This window comes from Manacus candei, unplaced genomic scaffold (genome assembly GCF_025592945.1).
Source record: "Manacus candei isolate 608988 ecotype Guabito, Panama unplaced genomic scaffold, ASM2559294v1 h1tg000049l, whole genome shotgun sequence".
Taxonomy (NCBI): domain Eukaryota; kingdom Metazoa; phylum Chordata; class Aves; order Passeriformes; family Pipridae; genus Manacus; species Manacus candei.
Genome location: NW_026138097.1, coordinates 3,986,300 through 4,009,038, shown reverse-complemented (window position 1 = coordinate 4,009,038; position 22,739 = coordinate 3,986,300). Strand labels below are relative to the sequence as shown.

At 50.1% G+C, this 22,739-nt stretch overlaps 2 protein-coding genes across 10 annotated transcripts in view; both read right to left on the bottom strand.

Moving 5' to 3' along the window:
- The window catches only part of LOC127476175 (uncharacterized), a 320,718-nt gene that overhangs the window by 217,548 nt on the left and 80,431 nt on the right, over positions 1 to 22,739 (bottom strand). The gene's annotated exons all lie outside the window — the stretch shown is intronic.
- Positions 108 to 1,607, bottom strand: LOC127476184 (uncharacterized). Its single transcript, XM_051798771.1, has 2 exons — positions 1,115 to 1,607; positions 108 to 850 (listed from the first exon to the last, which is right to left on the bottom strand). Exons 1-2 carry the CDS (start codon positions 1,569 to 1,571, stop codon positions 492 to 494), a joined length of 816 nt encoding a protein of 271 aa, XP_051654731.1. The 5' UTR covers positions 1,572 to 1,607; the 3' UTR covers positions 108 to 491.

Sequence of the window (22,739 nt, the reverse complement as noted above, 5' to 3'; positions counted from 1 at the left end):
TAATTGGGCTAAGTGCTGCCCTTTTGGTATATAACAAGGCGATACAGGTGTCCAGGCCATAATTTGCATTTCATTATGAAAATCGGGATCAATTTCTCTGGGTAAAATGAATATACCCATCATGGTAGTTGGTGAGCACCCAATTAGTAAGGCATGCATTCCTGCCTTCAGAGGTCCCCAGACTCCAGTGGGTATCAAAACCACTGCAGTAGATGTTAGAACTATTGGTTCTCTGGAGACCAGGTCCAGCCCAGTGCTGCCTGAGGTGGCGGCGAGCAAATTGCTGGCATGTTGTTTGAAGCCGTATTTGTTTGGTTGGTCAGGGTGCACGGCTTCGCACCCTGTCTCCCGTTTCCCTGCGGTTTAGTCCCCCCTTTTATACCACCTCGGAACTTGCAGTCACTAGCCCAGTGTTTTCCTTTGCCACATCGAGGGCAGTATCCTGGGGGTTTTTTAGTGCAGTGTCTTTTAATGTGATCAGTTGCTCCGCATCAGAAGCAACCGCCTTTTTCCTTTTCCCCTTCGGGTACATGCAGTTTGGCTGCTAATGCTGTGGCTAGTGAGTCTGTGTGGTGATTGACTGACCCGACATCCTGGCAAGCTCGGACCAATTCAGCTAATGTGCACTGGTCGCGTTTGGGGATCGACTGCAGGGCCCTTCGACAGTCAGAGTTGGCATTTTCATAGGCGAACTGCTTGAAGAGCATCTCTCTCGCCTCGTCATTGTCTATTTGTCTCTCTAAGGAAGCCTGCAGTCGATCCAGAAACTTGGGGTAAGGTTCAGTGGACCCTTGGAAGACTTTAGAAAAGGATAGGTTAGAGTCTTTGTCTATGCATGGAAGCTTTCGCACTGTTCTCAATACAAGTTTTGCGATTACTTCGTATATCTCTCGGGGGTAATCTATTTGGGACTCGGGCTTTGAATATGCCCCCTCCCCGACTAATTGAGCATAAGTCATTCTCGTTTGAGCGTTAGTTTGGTCATTAATATAAGCCTTACAGCTTTCTCTAAAGTCTGTGAGCCATACACTAAATGAGCATGCATTAACCACTTTCAAATCACCCACACGAGATGCTTCCTCCCTGCATTTATCCCATAAACCTATGGAGGGACCTCTACTCAATCCTGAAGCTGTTTCTCCTTCTGTGTCCTCTATAGACTCGCTGTCCATTTGTCCATCATAGTCATTCTCCTCCCTTCCCGGCAAAACGCCTGAACCTGGGGGTGGTGGCTTCACTTCCGGCGCACGGCAGGGGCAACATGGCGGTGCCTCCGGTGCCACTCTCCTTCTGCACATTGACTGTGCAACCGCCGTGTAACGGTCACCCCGTAACGGTCCAGGGGTAGACGCTGCTCTGTAACAGTCCTCGGCTCCAGCAGCACTACTTGCTGCTCTGTATGGTATGGTCTCAACTGCAGCCATGGGCGCTGGCATAAAGCCAGCATCGCCCCCCGCTGCCATGCTCATGCTGCCAGCCCCCAAGACATGCTCCTTCACACCACACGCTGCCACTGCACTGTTCCCCCCAAGGGCTCCCCCTCCCCCCCATCCCCCCTGACCAACGTGCATTCTCCCCCTGCCCCACTCGGTCGGTGGGGGGGCTGGGGTTGAAGGGGGGGGGTTGAGGGGAAAGGAGTAAGGAGGGGGGAAGTCCACTCTCCTGGGTGCATTTGCCTTTCTGTAGTGCTTATTCAAGGCTATCATAATGTCTTTCCATGTAGCCAAATTCTTGAGGGTGTCTGTTTTTCCCTCACTGGCTTTTTCAATAATTTTGTTCCCTATTTTCCTCCAAGTTGACACTTGACAAGGTTCAGTCAGAGGTAATGCAATTTCATGCAACGAAATCCAATATAACAAGTCCCATAACTTACTTTCTTCTACGGTTACACTCTGTTCTTGTAAAAGTTGAGAGATAGCTTCAGCTGTTTGTTTGATTTTTGGAGTATTTCCCTCCTGACGGGTAAACCACCCTCCCATATTCGCCAATTTTTGGTTACCTCTGTGCTGAAGCTCTGTTGTCCTTTCTTCTGGTCCTTTCTTCTTCCTTTTTTGTTCCTTTTTGCAGAGGTAACCCAATGCGCTGAATTCTTTCTTTTCTTCCTTTTGGTTTTGGCGATATGGACACCCCCGGACAGGTTCCCCAGAGCTTCTGCTCCTGGTTGCCGGTAACCTGCTGAAGTCCCTTATCAGACGACCATGTGAGGTGCTGTTCAAGGCACGAACCCCACTCAAACACAAACAAGAGCCAGAGCAGAATTACCGTTTATTCAAACTGCCTAGGTTTAAATACCACGCCTGAACATGTCACGTGACCCTCTAACCAATGACAATCAAATATTGTCTGAGAACCCGGGAGACCACAACTCCCATGGTTCATTGCTGCATTCTTCCTGCCACAAAATGCTTGCACAGCATCTCTCTGGCTTCATTGTATTCAATTTGCTTGTTCAGAGTCCACTGCAGCTGGTCCAAACATCTTAAATTTGTATAACTTTGTAACTCTTTACTGTTGGATAGGTAATCAATTTGATCAGCAGTGAGAATGTTTTCCATAGCTTTTAGGGCTTGCCTGGCTATCTCTCTATGGTATTTTGATTGTGAATCTAAATTACAATTTGCTTTCCCGCCTGATTGATGTGCCGTGGTGTCTGTTTGTCGGTATTTAATATGAACAGAGCAATTTTTCTGGAAATCAGCTAATCAGACCGTATATTGGGTGTCACTGAGAACTAGTTTTATCAGTTCTTTCCAGTCATATGTGGTGAGGGGATAGGTGTGACTCAATGCCTCCAAATATTTAAAAATATTGGTTAAGGACAGACCAGAACCTCTTATCAATTGCCTCAGGTTCTCTGTGGCCTCATACAAGGCCTGACTCTGAGGGGGATGGCTTTGGCTCATATCGTCTGGGCATGCCTGAATAATATTCAGGTTTTCCATTCGAAACCCCCTGTCCAGACATTGCTCCCACATGTTAGCTGACTTCTCCCCCTGTGCCCTATTGATCCCTCCCTTTGGAACCATGTTTGGCTCTTTCTCCCCCTCCTTCTCCCCTTCCTTCTCCCCCTCCCCCCATTTCTCCCATTCCTCCCATCCCTCCCCCCTTGTGGTCTCGGTAAAACCGGTTCCCTGTGGGGGGATGGTGGGCGGTGGCTAGGGGGCGGGGTTGGCTCCTTGGCCGGAAAAAAAAGGTTGGAGTTCAGTCTGTGTGTGGGGGAGGAAAATGGCTGCGGCCATGGCTGCCCACGTGGTCGCTGTTCATTCGCAGCGAAAGGGGGTGAATACATTAAGTTATTCTCCCCATCACTGTAACAGGACTGCCTTGTGTTGACCCGGGGGTCGGAAGTTCGCATGGCAATGTCTGTCCCTTCACAGCGACTCGTTTTACTTGGCTCTCGTGTGTCCCGGTATGATCCCTGAGTTTGTATTACCATGTTGTGCTGTGCTTGCTCTCAGCAAAGTGTGTGGTGGGTGGGTGTGGGCTGTTTTGTTCTTCCCTGTGTGCCTCGTGCAGGCAGAGTTTATCAGAGTAAACTGCTTTATGTTGCAAAGTTTGCAAAACGCTAGAGTCTGAGTTTTGCTTCAATGTATCATGAGGTTTCTATGGAAAGATGGTGTCTTATGTTACCTTATCTCGAGCGGCTGGGAGCACACGTTCTGAGTCCTTTTGTAGAAATTTGGGCTAACTTGCAGTCTTTTTTCTGCGGCTTTGGGGGGTCCGGCTTCTCCGTCTGCGGTGTGGGGGTTGCGCTGTGCTGCTCCGGTGGCGTGGGCGGTTCTGCGGGGGCTGGGGGCAGCTGCGGCATGGGGTAACCCCTGGCGCGGGGGCAGGTTCAGCAGATGCTGGCTCGGAGATGGCAGGCCGTGGGGTTCCGGTGCTGGTGGCTGGTGTCCCGGCGCAGGTTGCAAGCTGCGGGCTCGGGAAAGCGGCGGCGCAGGGTCGGCAGGCGCGGGGCTGGCGGTTGGTCCTAGCGCCGGGCCGGCGGCACAATGCGACGAAAAGCGGCCAAAAGTTCTTTTGGGGTTTCCGCAGTTTCTGAAAACTTTTTCCTCAACTTGAAGAGTCTACACTGCCGTCACAGACAGGCAGGGGTCAGCAGGAGGTGGCCAGTCTCCTCCGGTGCTCAGGATGGATAGGGTCGCGATAGGGTCGATAGGGTCGCGGCGCAGTTCTGCCTTTTCCACGTGGCTTCTGGATGCAGCGCGGTTTCGGCAGGGACAGCGGGTGAATGCGGACGATATTAAGGCGGCACTGGGTTCCGTTAAGCGGATACTCCCGGTGCGGGCCCCTGCTGCGGCGTGGGGGGCGGTCAGCACATGTGTTTGCTCGGCCTTTTCCCTGGTACTTCCAAACTTCGGTTTTAGTAGTTGCTAGGCAACAGGCACTAGGTGCCGGGCCGGCGGTGCAGCGGGCACGGAGCTCTGCGCTTTCTGCTAGGCAGAAAGGCAATGCGGGGGTCGTGCGGTGGGGCTGGGATGGTACGGGTGACAGTGAAACCGTTTCTCGCACTAGGTCCAGCACAGTCGGCAGCGGCATGCCACTTTTACCAGATGACCGACATTCAGGGGACCAACAGGCTTTTCCCTGACGATCTTAAGGTGCTCCGCGGCTCGGGTCTCCGAGCTGCAGGCACGTCTCGCCCAGGGAGCAGTCTTAGGCGTGCGGGGTGCATCCCAGTCAAGACTCACCGCTTTTGATGTTGCGTTGACCCTCTCCGCTCTCTCCGGTTGCCTGCTCTGACCTCTCGCCTACTTCCTTAACTCTTTCTTCTCTTCTTCCGTGCACTATCTAATATTTTTCGAGCTCGCTAAACTAACTGTCCATCTCTTAGAGGCTACTAAGACCACGGGGTTTATTGACGTCAGGGTTTTTTGTGGTAAAGTCTCCCGTCTCCGAAAATTGAGACGATCCCGGAGACACCAGCTGATCTCCTGGTCCAGGATAGATATCTCACTTAATATAAGCTAAAATTGTCCCTTTCGGATTGCCATATGTTGCGGTTAGGCCCTTGAATAACAAGGAATGAATGATGCTCCTCGTGGATGGTGAGACAAAGAGGATTTATTCAAACTCGCGCGCTCTTTTATCCTTACATATCATGCGACTTTCTTAACCAACCAGTTTACTAACCCTGGGGCATGCTCCTTGGGCTCCGTACCTGGGCACATCCTCTGTGCCACCTTAGCCACGCCTCCTGCAGTTGCTTAGCAACCCTTTGGTACACTAAATAGATTAACATTAATATTAAGCAGTTACTCCCTATGAAATAGGAAAATTCTCACGTCAAGCACCTCACACTAATCCATAAAAGAGTAAAGGCACATATTGAAACACGTACTAAGTTTAAACAAAAGGGGGGAGAACTGGTGTAACCTGCAAGAACATCTGTAAAAACCTATGTATGTTATCAATTTTTGAGTTGTGACAGTGCTGAAAGAAGCAGGTCTGAAAAGCAGCACACACCTCAGGTGTTTGTTTCTTCCAAGTTGCTAATCATAGTAAGATTTGATTTCAGGACGATGGATGAGATTCCTAGGTTTGTGACATGGAAAGAAAGCTATGCCGAAAAGTTATAAGAAAAAACTCCAACAGGTTTCTTCCAGGTGTGAAAAACCCTATTCAAATATGTGACCACAGTAGCAAGAACCAGTGCAACGCAGAAGTTTGGAAAAGAGTTATGTTATGTTTCAAGTTTACATTAGAAAATGACCAACGTGGTGAAAAGCAATCTCTGGAATGTGCGTGTGTGTGTTCATGTGTGTGTTCATTGTACGGTGGCCACCGACGTATGTATGAGTGTGTGACTGAAAATAGTTGTTAGACTGGTCAAATAATAAAAGACAAACACCCCACAAAATAACACTACCTCAGCCACAGGTCACTTTTAAGAAATTGTCGTTTGCTAAGATTACCCTGTTCTTAAATAAAGTTGAATTCCCCAGTTATAAAACCCCTCAGATTAATAAAGTTATAAGTTTATACACAGTTAAGTTAAGCCCCAAGTTAATAAAGTAATGATCCAAGTTGCACTACCCTATAGGAATATAAGAAGGTTTTAAAAAGGTTTACATTAGAGTTAAGAAACTGAGCAAGCACTGTGCTAGATCACTGCGGAGTTTAGTAGTTTTATAATGTTCTGATTGTTAAAATTGTTGTTTGCATTGTTGTCTGCATTTTTGTTCATACTGTTTTTGTGACTTCTTAATATAATTAGAAGAGGGGATGTGTAGGAGGCGTGGCTAAGGTGGCCCAGAGGATGTGCCCAGGTACGGAGCCCAAGGAGCATGCCCCAGAGTTAGTAAACTGGTTGGTTAAGAAAGTCACATGATATGTAAGGATAAAAGAGCGCGCGAGTTTGAATAAATCCTCTTTGTCTCACCATCCACGAGGAGCATCATTCATTCCTTGTTATACAAGGGCCTAACCGCTACAATGAACTGTCTGTCTGGGTGTGTGCAAGGGAAGGACTCCTGTGTCTGAAAACCATTGAGTGACGGAGCAGTGAGCCCCCGCCAGGGCACCAATGACTCTTGGTTATACTGGCCATCCACCACGACCCAGAGACCATTTTCCAGCACTGCTATGCAGCATGTCATTCCCAGTCTGTCCGTAAAACCGAGGTTGCCCCATCCCAGCGACAGAATCTGACACGTCCCCTTGTTGAACTTCCTCTGGTGGATGATTGCGCAAACCTCTAATTTGAGGTCTCTCTGCACTGCCTCCCTCTTCCATGAGACCCTAGAGTGTCACCATGCCCCTTTGATTCCAGGGGAATCTGCAGTGTTCCAGGTTCTACGTGAAGCCCCATATTGTCACAATGGCACTAAAATGAGAGAGGATCTCCTTTCTAAATGACTTAGTACATCAGAAGTTTTATCTTAGATAAAAATGATATCCTAATTCTTTTAAGACTTCTGTTATTTTTAGGAGAGAGAATCTAGATAACACGTGGAAACTAACAGAGAGTATATCGTATGCCCATCTTCAAGAAATTAGCTTACGTGCCTCAGAAATCTTCTTTAATAAGAGATTGTTCTGTTAAGACCAATTTGCTTAAAAAATTAAACATTGTTTAAGCAAATGGGAAGTTCTAAGACACATGTCTTGGTCCTAGAACATTTAATTTAGGAGTGAGAGGTCAGATAGATCAATCAGAGATGCTACGAGGCCTGATTAGCGAGAAGACCACTCTCCGAACATGACTACCCCCCGAAGAAATGGACGCTAGATAGAAGTCTTGCTTCACGAATAAAACCCAAGATGCTATATGACGTCAAAATCATAACCTAATTCTCGACTGCTTGTGAAGGGGGGTGGGGTCTTTCAAACATCACTGTATTTATATTCTGAAATTTATACTAGATCTTTGATCCATGCATGGCAGAGTACCCCATGTATCCCCAGCTGACATATTAAAGAAATGTTCGATCCAATGGTTTCTGGTCATTGGGTTTAATTCTTTTTTTCCCCTCTTTGGTTCCATGAAATTCCAAAGATATCTTAGGCTTTGTTTAATACCATGTAGTCCCGCCTCTGAGTGCCCCTCAGCCTGCTGCAGATGTGCTGCTTCCTGCACATCCAGTTCAGATATGACAGGCTGTTCCCTGGTCCTCTGAGCAAGAGGAGAAGGAGGAGGGACACAGAAGAGCTCTCCTCACGGAGGTTGCATCTCCATGAAATTCAAAGCAGGTGGGAGATGCCATGCCACATCCAAGCTTTCTCTGGGGAAGGTTCCTCTCCCATGCACTGCCTCACCCTATCACTGGTGCCACAGCCCCCGACAGAAGCAAATGTGGTCTTTTTTTCGCTAACAGAGTTGCTCCTGCTTCCAGCAGGGATGGTGCTAAAGACAGACCAGGAGAGGTTGAGCAGGGGTGCTGAACCCGAAGGGATGTTCTGCCTCTCATGCCCCTCGATCATTCTCAAAGGCGTGTGCCCTGGAGGACAATTCAGGATTCTCCCCGGGCCAGCAAAAGAGAGATGAGTGGGAAGAGATGACGGCTACGAAAAAAGGTCATGGTCTGTCGCTTCTGCGGTGCAGAGTTCCGATCGCTGCCCCGCTGCTACCGGTCTGACCTGCCCTCCGCATCCAACCCACACCTGACGAGCACAGTGCCGGGGCGGAGCTGGTGGAGGACGGCAGGGTAGAGAGAAGAGGCGGAGAGGAGGGTGTCCGGCCTGAAGAGAGAGCCGGGGCTGTCGGAGGCCGCGAGAAGCCGGGTGGCGGATCGGCGGATGCGGCGTTTGGGGAAGCGGGGCTGGCGGCGCTGGCCGCTGTTCTGCTTGTTGCGCAGGGCTGGCGACCGGGGACAGTGGGAGCCGCCATTAAGTTACACGTGCAAGTCCCTCGAGGCTGCCGTCCTGCCTGGCAGGTTCTTAACAGAGCTCAGTCTCCGAAGTATCCTCCCTCTGCTTCATAAAGCATTCTTTCGGAACACTCACAGCTCTTATTATTTTCCCTTACTTTACTTTATTCTCTGTCCTTCAGAGAACTCCTGCAGACCGTGTTCTTTGTAGTAGTGAAACGTCCTTTTTTCCTAGAGGCACTACTTTTCTCCGCTGTAGAAGCAATTAACCGACTTTTTTATTTCTAAGATAAACCCCTGAAAACTCCAAACACGACTGTGTCAATGAATCCGTGTCTGCCAGGGCGCAGGAATACAGAGCCGTGTCCTAATCACTGGGCCCGGAGAACCAGACGAAGGTCCAAGGGCCATCTCTCGACAACGACGGCCGCCCCGCTGGTTCCGGCAGCTCGCTGGACCCTTTAGCAGAGCGTGCGAGGAGTTCAGGGCTGTGGCCCGGGAGCCGCCGATAGAAAGGGATAAAATCGCCGATTCGTAATTTGGCGTGTGATCACTTCATGTTTGAGCCCTTGATGGTGATTTCACTGCCCTCTGCGGTCTCTACCAATTGGTCCTGTTGCATCTGGGCTCTGCTTGCAGACACTGGCGGGGAGATAAAGAAGAAAAGCCGTCAGAATTGCTTTTTGCACTGGATGTTTTTTCCCAGAAGAAAGGGCACAGAAACAGTCAGGACCAGACGGAGAAAAATTTTAGGTGAATGTCAAGGTGTGCAGCAATGGACGTGTCCATTAGAATTTGCTGGAGGGATGAGTGCGGGAAAGAGAGTTGGATTGCTGGAGTCACTGAAGAATGGAAAGCTGCGGGACTATAAGCAAAGCAAGAGAGAAAGGAAAGTAGGAAAGAGAAGGACGGACTGCAGGAATTCTCTGAAGGACAGAGAGTAAAGCAAGGAAACAGGAACTGCTCGACAAAGAAAAGACCGCTGTGTTTTCCGAGGGAACGCTTTATGGAGCAGAGGGAGGGACGGCTGGGAGGCTAGTTGGGAGACTGAGCTCTCTTAAGAACATGCGAGGTAGGACGCCAGCCCCGAGGGACCTGCATGGCCACCCCAGTCGCTGTCCCTACGGTCCCCGGGCGCCAACCTCGTGCACCGAGCAGAACCACGACCAGCGTCGCCAGTCCCGCCCTCCGCCAGAGCCGCAGCCACCAATCCACCGCCCGGCCTCTCGCTGCCCCCGACAGCCCCGTCTCTCTGCTACGGTGGGGCCGCCTCCTCTCCACCTCTTCTCCCTTCTTCTCCCTCCCCGGCCCTCCTCGTCCAACTCTGCCCGGGTACTGTGCCGGGCGCCAGCGATTCTCGGGCTCTCGTCCGGTGGGGGCTGGATGCGGATGGCAGGCAGCAGCGGCGGTATCGTGGTGGCGGTCGGGGCTCTTCACAGCGGTGGTGGGGCCGGGTTAGGTAGGAGGGGTGAGGATTGGTATCGAGCTGTTCAAGATTGACAGACCATGAGCTTTTTCCTCCCGCAATATCTCTTCCCTCTCATCTTCTGATGTACTAAGTCATTTAGAAAGGAGATCCTCTCTCATTTTAGTGCCATTCTGACAATATGGGGCTTCACAACTCAGCCCTTGTGGAGTGCCGCATTCTCTGCCACTATCTGAGAAGCCCCACAGCCTGAGGGTTGGGTACGGGGAGCTCTGACCACGGAAGCACGTCCCAGAGCTGCATCCAGGGGCTTTGCCAGGGTTTAGTACCGTAAATTCAAAGTGACAACGAGACCTTCTTTGTCCCACATAACTTCAAGGCTCCCCCAGGGTGGCTGATGGCAATTGTACTTGTTCAGGGTCATCTCCCTACAGCGACCCCAGGTGTGTGCTCAAGACTTGCCTCTTCAATGCAAATTCTCACTAGTCCTTCTGTGTGTGCACATGGGATCACACCCTTCCCTGGTGGTCCTTCATGTCCTTCTACTGAGTTGACAGAGATGGGAAAGAGAATGAAACTTTTGGCTCGGCCTCTAAGAGCCCGTCAACCTTCTGCAGACGTGCTGGTTCCAGCACATCCAGTTCAGATATGACAAGCTGTTCCCTGGTCCTCTGAGCAAGAGGAGCAGGAGGAGGGAGACAGAAGAACTCTCCTCAGAGAGGCTGCATCACCATGAAGTGCAAAGAAGTTCGGAGGTGCTATGCCACGTCCAAGGATTCTCTGGGGATGGTACTTCTCGCATGCACGACCTCGCCGTAGGCCTGTCCCGGGGAGAATCCCTGCTGGTAACAGGAGCACTTCTGCTGGTGACAAAGACCACCTGGGCTTTTGCAAGGGCCTGTGGCACCAGTGCTGTGGCGAGGCAGTGCATGGGAGAAACACCTTCCACAGAGAAAACTTGGACGTGGCGTGGCATCTCCCACCTGCTTTGGACTTCATGGGGATGCAACCTCTCTGAGGAGAACTCTTCTGTGTCCCTCCTCCTTCTTCTCTTGCTCAGAGGACCAGGGAACAGCCTGTCATATCTGAACTGGATGTGTTGGAAGCAGCACATTTGTAGCAGGTTGACGGGCACATTGAGGCACAGCCAAAAGGTTCATTCTCCATCCCATCGCTCTCAACTCAGTAGAAGGACATGAAGGACCACCAGGGAAGGGTGTGGCCCATTCCCCTGTGCACTGGCTTCTCATCGAGGCCACAGAATTTCTTTAGCCTTTTCTGGAGAGACACGGAAGGACTAAACAGGGTGCCACTCTTTGCATTGAAGAGACAACTCTTGAGCACACACCTGGTGGTGGTGTGGGTAGATGACCCTGAGCAAGTACAATTGCCAGTAGCCTCCTGGGCGAGCCTTGAAGTTATGTGGGACAAAAAGTGTCTCGGTTTCCCTTTGAATTTACAGTATTAAACCCCGGCAAAGCCCCTGGATGCAGCTCTGGGATGTGCTTCCATGGTCAGAGCTCCCCGTGCCCATCCCTCAGGCTGTGGGTCTTCTCAGATAGTGGCAGAGCATGCGGCACTCAACAAGGGCTGAGCTGTATCCAGGCTCCGGGTGTGGCAGCAGGAGCCCCAGGAGATACTGTCCCTGCTGCCATGAACTGTAGGAGGCGTGGTTAAGGTGACACAGAGGATGTGCCCAGGTACAGAGCCCAAGGAGCATGCCCCAGAGTTAGTAAACGGGTTGGTTAAGAAAGTCACATGATATGTAAGGATAGAAGAGCGCGCGAGTTTGAATAAATTCTCTTTGTCTCACCATCCATGAGGAGCATCATTCATTCCTTGTTATAGAAGGGCCTAACTGCTACATATGGCGCCTGAACAGGGATATTTTTAGCTTAGATTAAGCAAGATATCTATCCTGGATCAGGAGATCAGCTGGTGTCTCCGGGATCGTCTCAATTTTCAGAGACGGGGGACTTTACCACAAAAAACCCTGACGTCAATAAACCCCGTGGTCTTAGTAGCATCTAAGAGACAGACAGTTAGTTTAGCGAGCTCGAAAAATATTAGATAATGCACGGAAGAAGAGAAGAAAGAGTTAAGGAAGTAGGCGAGAGGTCAGAGCAGGCAACCGGAGAGAGCGGAGAGGGTCAACGCAACATCAAAAGCGGTGAGTTGGACTGGGAGACTGCTCCCTGGGCGAGACGTGCCTGCAGCTCGAAGACCCGAGCCGCGGAGCACCTTAAGATCGTCAGGGAAAAGCCTGTTGGTCCCCTGAGTGCCGGTCATCTGGTAAAAGCAGCATTCCGCTGCCGACTGCGCTGGATCACGTGCAAGAAGCGGTTTCGCTGTCGCCCGTACCATCCCAGCCCCACTGCACGAACCCCGCATTGCCTTTCTGCCTAGCAGAAAGCGCAGACCTCTGTGCCCGCTGCACCGCCGGCCCGGCACCTAGTGCCTGTTGCCTAGCAACTACTAAACCCGTAGTTTGGAAGCACCGGGGAAAAGGCCGAGCAAGCACGTGTGCTGGCCGCCCCTCGCGCCGCAGCATGGGCCCGCGCAGGGGGTGTCTGCTTAACGGAACCCAGCGCCGCCTTAACATCGCCCGCGTTCGCCCGCTGTCCCTGCCGAAACCGCGCTGAGCCCGAAAACCACGTGGAAAAGGCAGAACTGCGCCGCGACCCTATCGGAGCGCCCTGCTCCATCCTGCACACCAGAGGAGACTGACCACCTCCTGCCGACCCCTGCCTGTCTGTGACGACAGTGTAGACCCTTCAAGCTGAGGAAAAATCTTTCAGAAACCGTGGAAACCCCAAAAGAACTTTTCGCCGCTTTTCACCACTTTGTGCCGCCGGTCTGGCGCTAGGACCGCCCGCCGGTCCCGCGCCTCGCAGCGCCTGCCGAGCCACGCGCGCTGAGGACGCCCCGCGCCTGCTGACCCTGCCCTGAGCCCACAACTTGCAGCCTGCGCCGGGACACCAGCCACCAGCGTCGGAACCCCACGGCCTGCCATCGCCGAGCCAGCGTCTGCAAAGCCTGCCCCCGCGCCGGGAGCTGCCCCGCGCCGCAGCTGCCCCCAGCCGCGCGCAGAACCACCCACGCCACCGGAGCACCACAGCGCACCCCCCGCGCCGAAGCCAAAACAGCCCGGACCCCCCAAAGCCGCAGAAAAAAGACTGCAAGTTAGCCCAAAATTGCTACAAAAGGACTCCCAGCCGCTCGAGATAAGGTAACATAAGACGCCCGCTTTCCATAGAAACCTCATGATACATTGAAGCAAAACTCAGACTCTAGCATTTTGCAAACTTTGCAACATAAAGCAGTTTACTCTGATAAACTCTGCCTGCACGAGGCACACAGGGAAGAACAAAACAACCCGCACCCCACCCCCCCTGCACACACTGCTGAGAGCAAGCACAGCACAACATGGTAATACAAACTCAGGGATCATACCGGGACACACGAGAGCCAAGTAAAACGAGTCGCTGTGAAGGGACAGACATTGCCATGCGAACTTCCGACCCCCGGGTCAACACAAGGCAGTCCTGTTACAGTGATGGGGAGAATAACTTAGTGTATTCACCCCCTTTCGCTGCGAATGAACAGCGACCACGTGGGCAGCCATTGCCGCAGCCATTTTCCTCCCCCACACAGACTGAACTCCAACCTTTCTTTTCTGGCCGAGGAGCCAACCCCGCCCCCTACCCACCGCCCACCATCCCCCCACGGGGAACCAGTTTTGCCGAGACCACAAGGGGGGAGGGATGGGAGGGATGGGAGGAATGGGGGGAGGGGAGAAGGAAGGGGAGAAGGAGGGGGAGAAAGAGCAAAACATGGTTCCAACGGGAGGGATCAATAGGGCACAGGGGGAGAAGTCAGCTAACATGTGGGAGCAATGTCTGGACAGGGGGTTTCGAATGGAAAACCTGAATATTAATCAGGCATGCCCAGACGATATGAGCCAAAGCCATCCCCCTCAGAGTCAGGCCTTGTATGAGGCCACAGAGAACCTGAGGCATTTGATAAGAGGTTCTGGTCTGTCCTTAACCAATATTTTTAAATATTTGGAGGCATTGAGTCACACCTATCCCCTCACCACATATGACTGGAAAGAACTGATAAAACTAGTTCTCAGTGACACCCAATATACGGTCTGATTAGCTGATTTCCAGAAAAATTGCTCTGTTCATATTAAATACCTACAAACAGACACCACGGCACATCAATCAGGCGGGAAAGCAAATTGTAATTTAGATTCACAATCAAAATACCATAGAGAGATAGCCAGGCAAGCCCTAAAAGCTATGGAAAACATTCTCACTGCTGATCAAATTGATTACCTATCCAACAGTAAAGAGTTACAAAGTTATACAAATTTAAGATGTTTGGACCAGCTGCAGTCGACTCTGAACAAGCAAATTGAATACAATGAAGCCAGAGAGATGCTGTGCAAGCATTTAGCTTTTGAAAGAGAAAATGCAAGAGCTTTGCAGAGCCCTCCTGCAAAGGAGAACTGTGACTTTACTGAGCTGGTACAACCCTATCAAGAAACTTGCCTTGAGAAGCAACTACCTGCCTCTCTAGCTGCAGCTTTAGATGCCCAGATGAGAATACACAAGGAAGTCAGACACACAGCTAGTTGTTTTAGTTGAGGAGAAATGGATCACTCTCAGGAGGATTGCCCCTGGAAGCCCCTAATTGCAACATTCCACAAACACCCTAGCAGCAGAGAAATGACTCAGTTGTACCAAGGGTGCCATACGCAAAACAAAAGATATGCTGCAAGCATTGTATTGCTTGTAATAGCATTGCTAACTGTACTCTTTTTTAGTACTACTTTTCATGTGCAAAAGAGAAACCTACTTAAGACAAGCCACAATATACCAGTAACCACCCCCCAAAATAACCATGTACCCTGTACCTCAAAGAAAGGTGACAGGTGGAAAACATTACAGATGTTAACAGCAGAACACGCAGTCAAAAAACATGCAGAAACCTTGCAGATCAGACTGCCTCTACCCATAAGGCTTCTAGCAAATTGGTCACAGGTGGTAACTGATTCAAAAAACCATTTCTTTACCATTCTCCGTCACCCTGAGGATGCCCATAAACCCCTCTTTTCCATCATGGTTTTAAGCAGTGCACAATCTATCCAAACTCAGTGCTGGGCTGCCTTTCCTCAAGGGATGCAAAATACCTCCATGAAGTATCAGGCAGCCATAATACACCAGTATGCAGAGGACACATTAATAACCAATGCCACAAGAAATGAACTGCTAATTGTTTCTGCTGTTTTAACCAAAACTGCCCAAGGTGCAGATCTTCAGGTTTTTTCAGGAAGAATCCAACAACCACAACTCTGGACTTGCCATGGACAAGACAACACAGCAAAAAAGCTCTACACAGGTGACACAGCTCGAGGTAAAAAACATTTGTATTTACACGAGTTGCAGGAACCTCAGGCGGCTACCAGTTGCCCTCTCTTTGTGTTGCTAGGGGAGAACTCCAACTTAAAGTCTGACAAATTGCTAACTGCAGAGGCAAACCAAATGTTAGAAAATTATACCAAGGTAACGAAAAGCAAAGAAAACAAGAGAGATCCTGACAGGCAAATCTGCCTAGTTTTTGTTTCCAGCAGGTATGAAGCATTGCAGCTTTGTTTCAGTGGGATCAAACTGAGAGAAGCCCGCTGTTGGTTCTAAAACAGCCTCTTCTGTCATACCTCACCACCTAAATCTGTGTAAGTTGCTATTGAGTTTGTAAGCTTGTCATTTAGGGCAGAGCACGACTGAAGAACTGGATGGAAGAAATCCTGCCTTTACCAACATTCCAGCTTTGAAAGGACAATTTGGATAGGATGACAGCTGAGGACACTGGATTTCAAGATGCCCTGGCAAGTTTTAGTGGTAATATTTTAATCCATCTCCTTAAGCACAGATTGGGGCAGAAATCAACAGTTTACCTTTAAAACCCACACTAGATGCAAAACTGAAGCAGTGAAAGGCCTCAGGGCCTTCTCACATGCATCTAGGAAAACTCAATATGCTGCAATAGACTTAAATAAATCCTGCCACGGAACAGTAAGAAAACTACAAGCCATGAACTAAGCTTCTGTATAGTTCTGGACTGATTGTCATTACCTTGGAAAAATTTAAAACAATCCGTTGATGTTATGATTGTGCTTATTATAGTATGAAGTTGATAACCTGTTTTGAAAGCGAATTTCCTTGAGATGTTGTTAACCCTTACCTGTTGTTTGAAATGCGTTCTGGTTGGTTCCTGTGAGTTACAAAAGGTATGATTTCTATACAAATGCACACAAAATCACATCCTGAGACGTCGCAGCCAATGACTGACAGAAACTGAAAGGCTGCTAAAGCAGCAATGTTTAACACTATACCCAGAGTTTTAAGGCAAACAATTGCCTCATTCGTCCTCCATCAGAATACAGGTTCTCTAAGAGACCATTCAAAATAACAGGTAATAAAGCTACATTATCAAGGTATGCCACAGTGTCAGGAAACCACCCTAGAGAGTTAATAGTAGATGAAGCCTGGCGATCAGAGATATACATTTTTGAATTAGACATATTGAAATTGTACATGCAAATAGATATACATCCACAAAACATAACTGCTACTACACTCACTAGACAAATCACAAAAGTGTAAAACACCTGAGTTAGTTGCTTGTTGCGGTTAGGCCCTTGTATAACAAGGAATGAATGATGCTCCTCGTGGATGGTGAGACAAAGAGGATTTATTCAAACTCGCGCGCTCTTTTATCCTTACATATCATGTGACTTTCTTAACCAACCAGTTTACTAACTCTGGGGCATGCTCCTTGGGCTCCGTACCTGGGCACATCCTCTGGGCCACCTTAGCCACGCCTCCTACACATCCCCTCTTCTAATTATATTAAGAAGTCACAAAAACAGTATGAACAAAAATGCAGACAACAATGCAAACAACAATTTTAACAATCAGAACATTATAAAACTACTAAGCTTCGCAGTGATCCAGCACAGTGCTTGCTCAGTTTCTTAACTCTAATGCAGACCTTTTTAAAACCTTCTTATATTCCTATAGGGTAGTGCAACTTGGATAATTACTTTATTAACTTGGGGTTTAACTTAACTGTGTATAAACTTATAACTTTATTAATCTGAGGGGTTTTATAACTGGGGAATTCAACTTTATTTAAGAACAGAGTAATCTTAGCAAACTACAATTTCTTAAAAGCGACCTGTGGCTGAGGTAGTGTTATTTTGTGGGGTGTTTGTCTTTTATTATTTGACCAGTCAAACAACTATTTTCAGTCACACACTCATACATACATCGGTGGCCACCATACACTGAACACACACACGAACACACACACACCCACGCACATTCCAGAGATTGCTTTTCACCACGTTGGTCATTTTCTCCACGTCACAAACCTAGGAATCTCATCCATCGTCCTGAAGTCAAATCTTACTATGATTAGCAACTTGGAAGAAACAAACGCCTGAGGTGTGTGCTGCTTTTCAGACCTGCTTCTTTCAGCACTGTCACAACTCAAAAATTGATAACATACATAGGTTTTTACAGAGGTTCCTGCAGGTAAAACAGGTTCTCCCCCCTTTTGTTTAACTTAGCACGTGTTTCAATATGTGCCTGTACTGTTTTATGGATAAGTGTGAGATGCTTGACGTGAGAATTTTCCTATTTCATAGGGAGCAACTGCTTAATATTAATGTTAATCCATTTTGGTTTACTAAAGGATTGCTAAGCTACTGACTTATGTGTTTTACATTTTGTGTTTTGTCTAGTGGATGTAGTTGCAGTTATGTTTTGTGGATGTATATATATTTGCATGCACAATTTCAATATGTCTAATTCAAAAATGTATATCTCTGATCTAATCTGCGATTAACTCTCTAGGGTGGTTTCCTGACATTGTGGCATTGTGACATTGTTGTGTAGGAGGCGTGGCTAAGGTGGCCCAGAGGATGTGCCCAGGTACAGAGCCCAAGGAGCATGCCCCAGAGTTAGTAAACTGGTTGGTTAAGAAAGTCACAAGATATGTAAGGATAAAAGAGCGCGCGAGTTTGAATAAATTCTCTTTGTCGCACCATCCACGAGGAGCATCATTCATTTCTTGTTATACAAGGGCCTAACCGCTACAATGAACTGTCTGTCTGGGTGTGTGCAAGGGAAGGACTCCTGTGTCTGAAAACCATTGAGTGACGGAGCAGTGAGCCACCGCCAGGGCACCAATGACTCTTGGCCAAATGGCCATCCACCACGATCCAGAGGCCATTTTCCAGCACTGCTCTGTAGCATGTCATTCCCAGTCTGTCCGTACAACAGACGTTGCCCCATCCCAGCGACAGAATCTGACACGTCCCCTTGTTGAACTTCCTCTGGTGGATGATTGCGCAAACCTCTAATTTGAGGTCTCTCTGCACTGCCTCCCTCTTCCATGAGACCCTAGAGTGTCACCATGCCCCTTTGATTCCAGGGGAATCTGCAGTGTTCCAGGTTCTACGTGAAGCCCCATATTGTCACAATGGCACTAAAATGAGAGAGGATCTCCTTTCTAAATGACTTAGTACATCAGAAGTTTTATCTTAGATAAAAATGATATCCTAATTCTTTTAAGACTTCTGTTATTTTTAGGAGAGAGAATCTAGATAACACGTGGAAACTAACAGAGAGTATATCATATGCCCATCTTCAAGAAATTAGCTTACATGCCTCAGAAATCTTCTTTAATAAGAGATTGTTCTGTTAAGACCAATTTGCTTAAAAAATTAAACATTGTTTAAGCAAATGGGAAGTTCTATGACACATGTCTTGGTCCTAGAACATTTAATTTAGGAGTGAGAGGTCAGATAGATCAATCAGAGATGCTACGAGGCCTGATTAGCGAGAAGACCACTCTCCGAACATGACTGCCCCCCGAAGAAATGGACGCTAGATAGAAGTCTTGCTTCACGAATAAAACCCAAGATGCTATATGACGTCAAAATCATAACCTAATTCTCGACTGCTTGTGAAGGGGGCGGGGTCTTTCAAACATCACTGTATTTGTATTCTGAAATTTATACTAGATCTTTGATCCATGCATGGCAGAGTACCCCATGTATCCCCAGCTGACATATTAAAGAAATGTTCGATCCAATGGTTTCTGGTCATTGGGTTTAATTCTTTTTTTCCCCTCTTTGGTTCCATGAAATTCCAAAGATATCTTAGGCTTTGTTTAATACCATGTAGTCCCGCCTCTGAGTGCCCCTCAGCCTGCTGCAGATGTGCTGCTTCCTGCACATCCAGTTCAGATATGACAGGCTGTTCCCTGGTCCTCTGAGCAAGAGGAGAAGGAGGAGGGACACAGAAGAGCTCTCCTCACGGAGGTTGCATCTCCATGAAATTCAAAGCAGGTGGGAGATGCCATGCCACATCCAAGCTTTCTCTGGGGAAGGTTCCTCTCCCATGCACTGCCTCGCCGTATCACTGGTGCCACAGCCCCCGACAGAAGCAAATGTGGTCTTTTTTTCGCTAGCAGAGTTGCTCCTGCTTCCAGCAGGGATGGTGCCAAAGACAGACCAGGAGAGGTTGAGCAGGGGTGCTGAACCCGAAGGGATGTTCTGCCTCTCGTGCCCCTCGATCATTCTCAAAGGCGTGTGCCCTGGAGGACAATTCAGGATTCTCTCCGGGCCAGTAAAAGAGAGATGAGTGGGAAGAGATGACGGCCACGAAAAAAGGTCATGGTCTGTCGCTTCTGCGGTGCAGAGTTCCGATCGCCGCCCCGCTGCTACCGGTCTCACCTGTCCTCCGCATCCAGCCCGCACCTGACGAGCACAGTGCCGGGGCGGAGCTGGTGGAGGACGGCAGGGTAGAGAGAAGAGGCGGAGAGGAGGGTGTTCAGCCTGAAGAGAGAGCCGGGGCTGTCGGGGGCCGCGAGAAACCGGGTGGCGGATCGGCGGATGCGGCGTTTGGGGAAGCGGGGCTGGCGGCGCTGGCCGCTGTTCTGCTCGTTGCGCAGGGCTGGCGACCGGGGACAGTGGGAGCCGCCGTTAAGTTACACGTGCAAGTCCCTCGAGGCTGCCGTCCTGCCTGGCAGGTTCTTAACAGAGCTCAGTCTCCGAAGTATCCTCCCTCTGCTCCATAAAGCATTCTTTCGGAACACTCACAGCTCTTATTATTTTCCCTTACTTTACTTTATTCTCTGTCCTTCAGAGAACTCCTGCAGACCGTGTTCTTTGTAGTAGTGAAACGTCCTTTTTTCCTAGAGGCGTTACTTTGCTCCGCTGTAGAAGCAATTAACCGACTTTTTTATTTCTAAGATAAACCCCTGAAAACTCCAAACACGACCGTGTCAATGAATCCGTGTCTGCCAGGGCGCAGGAATACAGAGCCGTGTCCCAATCACTGGGCCCGGAGAGCCAGACGAAGGTCCAAGGGCCATCTCTCGGCAACGACGGCCGCCCCGCTGGTTCCGGCAGCTCGCTGGACCCTTTAGCAGCGCGTGCGAGGAGTTCAGGGCTGTGGCCCGGGAGCCGCCGATAGAAAGGGATAAAATCGCCGATTCGTAATTTGGCGTGTGATCACTTCATGTTTGAGCCCTTGATGGCGATTTCACTGCCCTCCGCGGTCTCTACCAATTGGTCCTGTTGCACCTGGGCTCTGCCTGCAGACACTGGCGGGGAGATAAAGAAGAAAAGCCGTCAGAATTGCTTTTTGCACTGGATGTTTTTTCCCAGAAGAAAGGGCACAGAAACAGTCAGGACCAGACGGAGAAAAATTTTAGGTGAATGTCAAGGCGTGCAGCAATGGACGTGTCTATTAGAATTTGCTGGAGGGATGAGTGCGGGAAAGAGAGTTGGATTGCTGGAGTCACTGAAGAATGGAAAGCTGCGGGACTATAAGCAAAGCAAGAGAGAAAGGAAAGTAGGAAAGAGAAGGACGGACTGCAGGAATTCTCTGAAGGACAGAGAGTAAAGCAAGGAAACAGGAACTGCTCGACAAAGAAAAGACCGCTGTGTTTTCCGAGGAAACACTTAATGGAGCAGAGGGAGGGACAGCCGGGAGGCTAGTTGGGAGACTGAGCTCTCTTAAGAACATGCGAGGCAGGACGCCAGCCCCGAGGGACCTGCATGGCCACCCCAGTCGCTGTCCCTACGGTGTGCCAGCCTTGTGCACCGAGCAGAACCGCGGCCAGCGCCGCCAGTCCCGCTCTCCTCCAGAGAAGCATCCACCGATCCACCGCCCGGCCTCTCGCTGCCCCCGACAGCCCCGTCTCTCTGCTATGGTGGGGTCGCCTCCTCTCCACCTCTTGTCCCTTCTTCTCCCTCCCCGGCCCTCCTCATCCAACTCTGCCTGGGTACTGCGCCGGGCGCCAGCGATTCTCGGACTCTCGTCCGGTGGGGGCTGGATGTGGATGGCAGGCAGCAGCAGCGGTATCGTGGTGGCGGTCGGGGCTCTTCACAGTGGTGGTGGGGCCGGGTTAGGAAGGAGGGGTGAGGATTGATATCGAGGTGTTCAAGATTGACAGACCATGAGCTTTTTTCTCCCGCAATATCTCTTCCCTCTCATCTTCTGATGCACTAAGTAGTTTAGAAAGGAGATTCTCTCTCATTTTAGTGCCATTCTGACAATATGGGGCTTCACAACTCAGCCCTTGTGGAGTGCCGCATTCTCTGCCACTCTCTGAGAAGCCCCACGGCCTGAGGGATGGGTACGGGGAGCTCTGACCACGGAAGCACGTCCCAAAGCTGTATCCAGGGGCTTTACCAGGGTTTAGTACCGTAAATTCGAAGTGACAACGAGACCTTCTTTGTCCCACATAACTTCAAGGCTCCCCCAGGGTGGCTGATGGCAATTGTACTGGTTCAGGGTCATCTCCCTACAGTGACCCCAGGTGTGTGCTCAAGACTTGTCTCCTCAATGCAAATTCTCACTAGTCCTTCCGTGTGTGCACATGGGATCACACCCTTCCCTGGTGGTCCTTCATGTCCTTCTACTGAGTTGACAGAGATGGGAAAGAGAATGAAACTTTTGGCTCTGCCTCTAAGAGCCCGTCAACCTTCTGTAGACGTGCTGGTTCCAGCACATCCAGTTCAGATATGACAAGCTGTTCCCTGGTCCTCTGAGCAAGAGGAGCAGGAGGAGGGAGACAGAAGAACTCTCCTCAGAGAGGCTGCATCACCATGAAGTGCAAAGAAGTTCGGAGGTGCTATGCCACGTCCAAGGATTCTCTGGGGATGGTACTTCTCACATGCACTGCCTCGCCGTAGGCCTGTCCCGGGGAGAATCCCTGTTGGTAACAGGAGCACTTCTGCTGGTGACAAAGACCACCTGGGCTTTTGCAAGGGCCTGTGGTACCAGTGCTGCAGCGAGGCAGTGCATGGGAGAAACACCTTCCACAGAGAAAGCTTGGACGTGGCGTGGCATCTCCCACCTGCTTTGGACTTCATGGGGATGCAACCTCTCTGAGGAGAACTCTTCTGTGTCCCTCCTCCTTCTTCTCTTGCTCAGAGGACCAGGGAACAGCCTGTCATATCTGAACTGGATGTGTTGGAAGCAACACATTTGCCGCAGGTTGACGGGCACATTGAGGCACAGCCAAAAGGTTCATTCTCCATCCCATCGCTCTCAACTCAGTAGAAGGACATGAAGGACCCCCAGGGAAGGGTGTGACCCATTCCCCTGTGCACTGGCTCAGATCAGAGTTCCGATCGCCGCCCTGCTGCTACCGGTCTCACCTGCCCTCCGCATCCAGCCCGCACCTGACGAGCACAGGGCCGGGGCGGAACTGGTGGAGGACGGCAGGGTAGAGAGAAGAGGCGGAGAGGAGGGTGTTCAGCCTGAAGAGAGAGCCGGGGCTGTCGGGGGCCGCGAGAAACCGGGTGGCGGATCGGCGGATGCGGCGTTTGGGGAAGCGGGGCTGGCGACGCTGGCCGCTGTTCTGCTCGTTGCGCAGGGCTGGCGACCGGGGACAGTGGGAGCCGCCGTTAAGTT

Bases quoted from the DNA above. Each gene is read 5' to 3' on its own strand.
- LOC127476184 (XM_051798771.1), bottom strand. From the start codon at position 1,571: ATGCACGTTGGTCAGGGGGGATGGGGGGGAGGGGGAGCCCTTGGGGGG. The intron at 851-1,114 runs GTCCCTCCATAG...TATTGAGAACAG, and splicing joins AGCTTCAGGATTGAGTAGAG to TGCGAAAGCTTCCATGCATA.